Source organism: Piliocolobus tephrosceles, unplaced genomic scaffold (genome assembly GCF_002776525.5).
Source record: "Piliocolobus tephrosceles isolate RC106 unplaced genomic scaffold, ASM277652v3 unscaffolded_45371, whole genome shotgun sequence".
Taxonomy (NCBI): Eukaryota; Metazoa; Chordata; class Mammalia; order Primates; family Cercopithecidae; genus Piliocolobus; species Piliocolobus tephrosceles.
The window spans coordinates 2,853-12,400 of NW_022330278.1; the positions used below are offsets into that span (position 1 = coordinate 2,853).

A 9,548-nucleotide genomic window follows, 5' to 3' on the forward strand; every position below is an offset into this window, starting at 1 on the left:
CTGTCAACTTTTGAAGGCTCCAGATTTTCAGTGTCTAACACAACCACCCGGGCCAGATGTAAGTAAGGACAGGATGACCTAAGGGTGCACAGTAGCAGAAGCTGAAACCCAAGGCCCTACGTTTTGAGCGTGTGAGGCAGGAGGGTTCTCTCAGCAGACTCTGTCACGGTTCAGAGATCAGCTTGCAGGGACAGGCAGCGGCCATCGAGGTGGTGAAAGACCCTGAAAGAACAAACCCTAAACAATGGAACACACACTCAAGTGTGGGGCCTGCGTTTTCTCATCGTTTCAAGCATATTGTTTAGTAAATGGTTTCATAAGGTACTTCGGGAAACCTGACAGTCTGTTCCTTGTCACTTGAACAACTTTAACAATCAGGTAGAAAAGAAAGCTCCCTTCAGCCATTTGAAGTAAGCCCGAGGTCAAACTAGCCTGACACTGGGAGCCCCCAGGAGAGCCTTGAAAACGTGTGCGATCCTGAGTCGGTATGCAGAGGCGATTCTCTGCGAAGAGGACCCTGAGCTTGACCAGCTTCTCGCAGAGTCAAGGGACCACCAAAAGGTGCAGAATCCCGCCTGTCACCGTCCCTCTAGGGATCCGGAACGAGTAAACCCCGAGAGGCGTCCGAAGGCCGGCAGCTTGGCAGCATTAACTCCGGTTTTCGAGGGCGCGGGCAAAGCCTGGAGTAGCAGTCGCTCCTTTGCTCTGGCAGGAATTTGGGGGTCTACCCTGCAGAGATTCTCCCGTCCTGCCTGCAGCTGGGGTTCAAGACTCGCTTCTCTGCAGTCCGCCTCCCAGCGGCCTGGAGCCCGGGGCGTGGTCGGCTGGAATCTGCTCCCCAGGCCCAGAACACAGCCTGCAGCCCTTAACCCGCTGTGGCCGCAGCAGGTCCCGCCCGCTGTTCCCGCCTCAGGAGCAGCTGATGATCTCCCCAGCTGCGGGCGCCCCGCCGGGGCCGCACTCCTTTCCCCGGCGGAGGGAGCGGGCTGGCCCTGAGGCCTTCAAGGCACGCGGACGTCGCGGAGGGCAGCCAGTCGCGCGGGAGCGAGTAGCGCGCGTGAGGGCATTGGGCGTCGCCGTGAGGCGGGAAGCGCGGGGCGGCGGCGGTGCGGGTTCTAGGGCGGCAGCTACTGCCGCCGCAGCAGCGCCCCGGGCGGGGAGGGCCGAAGAGGCCAGACGAGCTGGGGATGGAGAGTACCAGGCCCCTCACTGCCTCAGAGCGCGTGTGCGGCTCCAGGCGCGCACAGTGAAGGTGACGGCGACCCTGGCCCGGCAGCGCCGAGGCCGCTTCGCCAGACAGCCCGCGACCGACAGCATGCCGGGCCATGAGCAGCGGCCGGGGCCGGGCCGGGCCTCGCTGACCCCGGCTCCGCGCGGCGGCCTCCCCCGTTTCCGCTCCGGCCTCTCGGCATGAGAGTCCGCCCGGTCCCGAAGCTGCGGCTGCCCCAGACCCGCCGCCCGCTGGCGCGCTCCGGGGCCGCAGACTCGCGGTGCTGATACCTGCGCCGCGCTACGCCGCCAGCCCGCCAGCTTTGTGCCCCGGGGGCGCGGCCATGGAGGTGGTGGGCGACTTCGAGTACAGCAAGAGGGATCTCGTGGGACACGGGGCCTTCGCCGTGGTCTTCCGGCGGCGGCACCGCCAGGTGAGCGCCGGCCGGGGCGAGGCCGGGCCCCGGGCGGCAGGCACGGGGCTAGGTGGTTCTGAAACTTGGCGCAGCCGCGGGCCGAGCCCCCCGCCACGGCTAGCCGCCTGGGGATGCTATTGTGCGCGCAGCCCGTCTCGCGGTTTGTTTTGGTCCTTTGAGGGTTGTTGTGAGGCCCAAGCCTCTGGCAGCGCTCCGCCTACCGACCGGCTGCTGCTGACCCTCCTGTGTGCCCGGGACCCACCCCGCGGGCCGATCGCAGGAGCCTTTGCACCCAGGTTGCCCTGGACCCAAAATAGACGGTACTGCCCCGTGCAGACTCGAGGCTTGGGCGTGAATGGACCTTTGGTTTTTTTCCCCGTGCCCAGGGCTGGTCACCTTTGAGGTTGATAATTACAGACCCAGCGGAAAATGGGCGATGTCCCATTAGCTTCAGGCTTTCTCAGCCAGGGAGGTGTCACCTTTCTCAGCACTGGTCCCCTGCACCCCGAAGAGTCCCGGCACCGTTTTCTCCCCCGGAGTCAGGTAGAGGAGCTCCGGATGAGAAAGGTGTTTGGACAATTCATTTTCAATCACAACGTGAAATCATGTTTAAGCCTTAAATTTTTTTTTTTTAGCCTTTGCTATTTCGCAAGTACAGTTACAAGAGGTTTTAGAATCTAAAGAATTTGCAAAGGCATATCGGGAGTGAAAATAATCTTAAAGGGTGTGGCAGTTCTGATTGTTGCCAAGGGGCGTGTTAAAAGTGGTCTGACTTTGTTGCTTATCGGATAAAGTAATGCTACTTTTCTTATTTATTTATTTATTTATTTATGAGACACTCGCTTTGTCGCCCAGCCTGGAGTGCAGTGGCGAGATCTCTGCTCACTGCAGCCACCACCTCCCGGGCTCAAGCGATTCTCCTGCCTCAGCCTCCCGAGTAGCTGGGATTACAGGAGCCTGCCACCACACCCGCCTGATTTTTGTTTTTGTATTTTTACTAGAGACGGTGTTTCACCACGTTGGCCAGGGTGATCTTGAACTCCTGACCTCAGGTGATCCGATCCGCCTGCCCCCGGCCTTCCAAAGTGCTGGGATTATACGTGTGAGTCACTGCGCCCGACCTACTTTTCATTTATTAGGAAAATAATTTAGAACTCAAGAAGAACAAGGTGTAATCATTCCAAACTAACAAATAAGTTTTCAATTAACCATATCACCTTCCAAGTTTATTTCTACATTTGTCCATAACTTTGAAGTGGTTGTGAACTGTTCTTTTTTCATTCAATATTAGTTACTATATGGACTTCATATTTGTTATTTTTAGTAGTTGTGTTGTAGGACCTTGGCATATTGCACTATAATTTATGAAGTCACTTTCCCATGATTGAAAATACAGGTTCTTTTCCATTTTTCCCCAATGCCGTACATTTATTTGCTAAAAACGTCTTCGCGCTTGTAATTTTTTTTCTGTTATTTCTGTGGAATGATGTCTAGGAGTAACATTGTTTTTCTTTTTCAGAAAACTGATTGGGAGGTAGCTATTAAAAGTATTAATAAAAAGAACTTGTCAAAATCACAAATACTGCTTGGAAAGGAAATTAAAATCTTAAAGGTATGTTACTTTATATAGTAGTATTCATATAAGGTTAAAACTTAATTTAAATGAATGCATGCTGCCATCCTTTGCAATTTTGGTAGTTGGGTACAAGTTTGAGAATTTTCCACTGTTGCTCTCCTTTTTGCATGCTCACTTTTTTAAAACATTGAGTACTCAGAAGCTATTTTTAAGAACCAAAGCTCAGAGGGATTCTGTGAAGACTGAGTTTAGCTTCTCATCATTTCTCCTTTTTCCTAGTGACTGTGTTGTTTGAGAAGAGGGCCAGGCAGACCCATCTTGTACACTGTTTTTACCTCTCCGGTTGTCCCCTTTCATGTTACTACTAAGTTTTTTGGGGAGAGTAGGGGCACTGGGGGTCTTTAAATTGAAGAAAGTTATATTCCTTGCAGGTGGCTTTTCTAGATCACTCACAACTAGTGTTATCTAAGTGAGGTGGTTTGAGAAGATGGTTAAGTAAATTTGGAAAACCCCATTTGCTAAATACTTCTTGGAGAGTCTCAAAGCCTATGGCTCATTAAAGAAAGTCTGAAAAATTCTACAATGAAGAAACTGGTTTCAAAGTACTTGACGTAGCGTTTTCCAAACTAATACAAGTGTGGAACCCTCATTTAACACCCGATTTCTTCAAAACTGCTTCCTGTGGAGAGCTCTTTGTTAAGAATTGTAGCACTTTGAGCTAAAAATTATATTTTCTTTTAGTGAGATAATGTGCTTTTTGTTTGATCAGGCACATTTCTTATTCTTCAATTGAATTTTTCTAGTCTATTAATAGAAGTGTAATACTAGAAGTAGTATGTAAGTGTATACTTTAATTTTATTTACATATTAAAATATAGTAAAATTATTAGAATACTTACATATTTTTCATTCTCAATTTTCTTAATAGGAACTTCAGCATGAAAATATTGTAGCACTCTATGATGTTCAGGTACCTTATTTTGAAAATTTTTAAAAATTAAAATAAATTTTTTTTTCTATTTCGTACAGATTTAAGTGACTCTTAATAGAAATAAAAATGACCTTAATTCTTGTTGAAAAGATACATAGCTTGAGTTACGTGTTTCTGAATTAAGAAATTGTTTAAAACAGAACAGAGTAATAGGCTGAAAGAATATGCTGCATGAGTAAGTTTATTAACGATTGATAATATACTATAGAGGTAGCATTGTTTTAGGTGAGGTAGAGGAATATTGATACCAAATCTAGCATTCTCTGATGAATGTTGAAAGGACTATTAAAAACAGACCTATTTTTCTTTTTTTTTTTTTTTATGGAGTCTCACTCTGTCTCTTGGGCTGGAGTGCAGTGGCTTGATCTCGGCTCACTGCAACCGCCACCTCCTGGGTTCAAGCGATTCTCCTGCCTCAGCCTCCCGAGTAGCTGGGACTACAGGTGCGCACCACCACGCCCGGCTAATTTTTTTTTTTTTTTGTATTTTTAGTAGAGATGGAGTTTCACCATGTTGGCCAGGCTTGTCTCGAACTCCCGACCTCAAGTCATCCTCCCATCTTGGTCTCCCAGAATGTTGGGATTACAGGCATGAGCCACTGCGCCCCGCCTATATAGAAAATTTTTTTTTTAAAACATTTTTTTATTTTGTGGAGATAGGGTCTCTCTCTGTTGTTCAGGTTGGTCTTGAACTCCTGGATTCAAGGGATCCTTCTGCCTCAGCCTCTCAAAGTGCTGGGATTACAGATGTGAGCCACCACACATGGCCTAAATAGAGCTTTTTCTTATTATGAAAGCACTATTTGTAAATTGAAGAAATATTAGAAAATAAAAACAAAGACACTATGCATATTCATCACCCAGTTATATCTATGATTATAGGTTATAGATACATTTGTGTATGCTATGGCATGAAGTAGAGTTGCATTTTATTTGGAATGGGAAGTAGGTTCTAAAGTCATCCTCTAAGGCAAAATTTCCATATAGTCAAAATTACTCTTGGAAATCCTTTTCAGCTCTCAGCATTGTAGAAAATTGCTGTTTTCTGGGTGTAGCACCAGATGAAGCAGCTGGCTTATATTTAGGGCCATCTTATGTTAAAAAATCTTTTAAATGCTAGAATCGGGCTGGGTGTGGTGGCTTGAGCCTGTAATTCTTGCTACTCAGGAGGCTGAGGCAGGAAGATCACTTGAGCACAGGAGTTCAGGGCTGCAGTGGGCTGTGATCATGCCACTGCAGTCCTGCCTGGGCAACAGAGCAAGATCGTCTCTTAAAAAGAAAAAAAACCAAAAAACTAGAATCACGTGTAGCTAGTGTGATACCATGTGAGAGCTGTGGGGACCAGAGATTCTCAGAGGGGACAGCAGATTCTGGTTTTCTCTCCACTGTCACTCCAGGGCAAGTCAGCATGCACGATTTACATTAGTTCTTTCTTTTGCTTAGTCTGGACAGTTGAATTCAGGTAAGGTAAATGTATATGTTATGTGATCCTATTACATATATATTTCTAGCTAAAACCTCTTCTGTATTCACTTGTATTACTCATATTCATTCATTTGACAATTTTTTTTTTTTTTTTTGAGACAGTCTCACTCTGTCGCCCAGGTTGGAGTGCAGTGGTACTAGCTTGGCTCACTGCAACCTCTGTCCGCCGGGTTCAAGCAATTCATGTGCCTCAGTCTCCCAAGTAGCTGGGATTATAGGCGCCTGCCACCATGTCCGGCTAATTTTTGTGTTTTTGGTAGAGATAGGATTTCACCATGTTGGCCATGCTAGTCTCGAACTCCTGACCTCAGGTGATCCGCCCACCTCTGCCTCCCAAAGTGCTGGGATTACAGATGTGAGCCACCACTCCTGGCCTATTTTGCAAGTTTTTGAGTGACTGTTATGTGCCAGGCATTGTTCTGAGTGCTACGAATCAAGCAGTGAATAAAACAAAGTCTTTGCTTTCAATATGTTTAGTTTTAGGGGGATGAGACAAATGGACTGTTGTATATTTACTTTTTAAAAAATATTGTCATTTTTCTGCTGGGCACTGTGGCTCATACCTGTAATTCCAGGACTTTGGAAAGCCGAGGCAGGCGGGTCACCTGAGGTCGGGAATTCAAGACCAGCCTGACCAACATGGAGAAACCCCATTTCTACTAAAAATACAAAAATTAGCCGGGTGTGGTGGTGGGTGCCTGTAAACCCTCAGGAGCCCGAGGCAGGAGAATTACTTGAGCCCAGGAGACAGAGGTTGCAGTAAGCTGAGATTGTGCCATTGCACTCCAGCCTGGGTAACGAGCGAAACTCCGTCTCAAAAAAAAAAAAAAAATTTTTTTTTCATGTGGTCATATCATAACACAAAGTAACTAAACTCATGTTATAAGATGTTTAAATTTTTTTGGGGCCGGGCGCGGTGGCTCAAGCCTGTAATCCTGGCACTTTTGGAGGCCGATACGGGCGGATCACGAGGTCGGGAGATCGAGACCATCCTGGCTAACATGGTGAAACCCCGTCTCTACTAAAAAATAACAAAAAACTAGCCGGGCGCAGTGGCGGGCGCCTGTAGTCCCAGCTACTCGGGAGGCTGAGGCAGGAGAATGGCATAAACCCGGGAGGCGGAGCTTGCAGTGAGCTGAGATCCGGCCACTGCACTCCAGCCTGAGCGACAGAGCGAGACTCTGTCTCAAAAAAAAAAAAAATTTTTTTTGGCCAGGTGCGATGGCTCACGCCTGTAATCCGCACTTTGGGAGGCTGAGGCTAGCGGATCACTGGAGGTCAGGAGTTCAAGACCAGTCTGGCCAACATGGCGAAACTCTGTCTCTGCTAAAAATACAAAAATTAGCTGGTTGTGGTGGCAGGCACCTGTAATCCCAGTTACTCAGGAGGCTGAGGCGGGAGAATTGCTTGAACCAGGGAGGCGGAGGTTGCAGTGAGCTAAGATCGTGCCACTGCACTCCAGCCTGGGTGACAGAGCCAGACTCCATCTTGGGGAAAAAGAAGAAGAAAAAGGATGTTTAAGTTTTTCCTAAAAAGAAAAATGCTGTAAGAATTGTGTGTACCTTCTGAACATATTTTTGATTATTTAACTTCAATTTCTAGAATTGGAAAGACCAAGTCAAATAGCATGCACAGTGTTAAAGTTTTTGATTGTACAGTATGATTGCTTTACAGAAACTTTACAATTTAAACTTCCGTTTGTGGAATATGTGAATGCAGTGGGTATATTTTGTTACCTATTCAGAGAGCTGTAATTCATTTCTTCATCTGAGAAATTCAAAGCAGCATAAAAAGGGGAGAAACCTTTCAAGTCAAAACTAAACTCATCTCTTCTCTCAGTCCCTAGTTGAAATGTTGGTTCTCCTCACTGCTGTTTGTATAGTTTGTCTTAGTCTCTGTAGACAGAGGGCACCAAGTGGTACAACTCAGTGCCTAGTACAAAAACTGTTAAATAATGTTAACTCTTTAGTTTCCCAATCTGGGAAAGATACAGAAAACCCTGGCAATTGCAGAGTAGGTTTCATTTTGAAAGTATACTTAGATTATTTGCTATCAGAATGAAAAGTATTTTTTAGTACCAGCTTTGATTATAGAATGAGGTATCATTAGGGAGAACATACTAAAAAATGTGAATTGTTAAACAGGAATTTCACAGTGACTGCATTAAAATGTTGTTTTATTTTGTACATGGTATACTATTAGAACTAATTTTTTTTTTTTTTTTTGAGAAGTCTCACTTTTGTCGCCGAGGGTGGAGTGCAATGGCATGATCTCAGCTCATTGCATCTCTGCCTCCTGGGTTCAAGGGATATCTTCTGCCTCAGTCTCCTGAGTAGCTAGGATTAAGGTGGGAGCTGCATTGGCCAGGAATCGAACCTGGGTCTCCTGCATGGGAGGCAAGAAGTCTACCACTGAACCACCAGTGCTGTGAAACTTCTATTGTTGCACCACCAGTGCTTTGAAACTAATTTATAAAAACAAACTTAAGAAGTATCAGGCTGAGCGTGGTGACTCATGCCTATAATCCCAGCACTTTCGGAGGCCAAGGCAGGCGGATCACCTGAGGTCAGGAGTTTGAGACCAGCCTGACCAACAGGGAGAAACCCTGTCTCCACTAAAAATACAAAATTAGTTGGGCATGGTGGCACATACCTCTAATGCCAGCTACTCGGGAGGCTGAGGTAGGAGAATCTCTTGAACCCAAGAGGCGGAGGTTGCGATGAGCTGAGATCGCACCATTGCACTCCAGCCTGGGTAACAAGAGGGAAACTCTACCTCAAAAACAAAACAAACAAACAAGAAGTATTAATCAGACGTCTTAAGCATTTGGCTGTTAAACAGAGTCTTGACCTAATACTTTATATTTGTTTTCTTGATTCAAATTGTTCATCAATGGGTACAGTATGTTTAGGAACTAATATAGTAACTGTCAACTCGGAGTGAATGTCATTTTTACTGACCATTAGTTTTGGTTATCTGTCTGAAGTTTATAAATTGAGAACTTTTGACATTGTAAAAATCAGCTTTCAGTTTAGATGAGACTTAAAAAGAAATGCATTTTTCCTCTGATTCCAAAAGTAATATATGCCCACAGTTAAAATAATCAAATACTGTGCGAATGGTAAATTAGAAAAGAGATGGCAGTTCCCAGAGATAACCACTGTTTGGTATATTTTAGAAGTTTCTAAATACGTGTATCAATCTATAACCATTTCTACTTGGTTTTTAAAGCTTTTCATTTTGAGAGAAATAGTAGTGTTTGTACAGAAATGCAACTTGTTTTATTAAGCTTGATGTATTTTAGATACTTTGTCATAATCAATATCGTATTGTAGGGCTAAATGATAATTTACTTAAAACCTAATTATGAGCCAGGCATGGTGGATCACACCATGATCTCAGTGCTTTGGGAAGCTGAAGCAGGAGGATTGCTTGAGGCCAGAAGTTCAAGACCAGCCTGTGCAACATAGTGAGACCCTGTTTCTACAAAAAATAAAGTTAGCTAGATGTGGTGGCACATACCTGTAATCCCAGCCACTTGGGAGGCTAAAGTGGAAGGAAGGCTTGAGTCCAGGAACTTGAAGTTACAGTGAGCTGTGGTTGCACCACTGGCCACTGTACTCCGGCTTAGGTGACAGAGTGAGTCCTGTTGCTTAAAAAAACCACCGAATTATGGCTATTTGGAGTGTTTCCTATTTTTTCTCTGTTGGAAACAGTACTGCAGAGAAAGCTGTCTACATGTATCTTTGTGTGTTTTTATAGTGTTCCTGTAGAATAAATTCCTTGAAGTGGAATTGCTTAGTCAAAGATATTAGCTATCTTTTAAAAGATTATACCAATTCTTTCTGTCACCCAGGCTGGAGTGCAGTGAC

At 45.5% G+C, this 9,548-nt stretch overlaps 1 protein-coding gene and 1 non-coding gene across 2 annotated transcripts; one reads left to right on the plus strand and one right to left on the minus strand.

Annotated features, from left to right (window-relative positions):
- Positions 1-487: 487 nt before the first annotated feature.
- On the plus strand, positions 488-4,202 carry LOC111551346. Its single transcript, XM_026453706.2, has 4 exons — positions 488-561; positions 667-1,643; positions 3,145-3,237; positions 4,130-4,202. Exons 1-2 carry the CDS (start codon positions 488-490, stop codon positions 1,412-1,414), a joined length of 822 nt encoding a protein of 273 aa, XP_026309491.2. The 3' UTR covers positions 1,415-1,643; positions 3,145-3,237; positions 4,130-4,202.
- A 3,829-nt stretch (positions 4,203-8,031) lies between these two features.
- Positions 8,032-8,102, minus strand: TRNAG-CCC. Its single transcript has one exon. It is a non-coding gene; the product is annotated as a tRNA-Gly (tRNA).
- Positions 8,103-9,548: the final 1,446 nt, after the last annotated feature.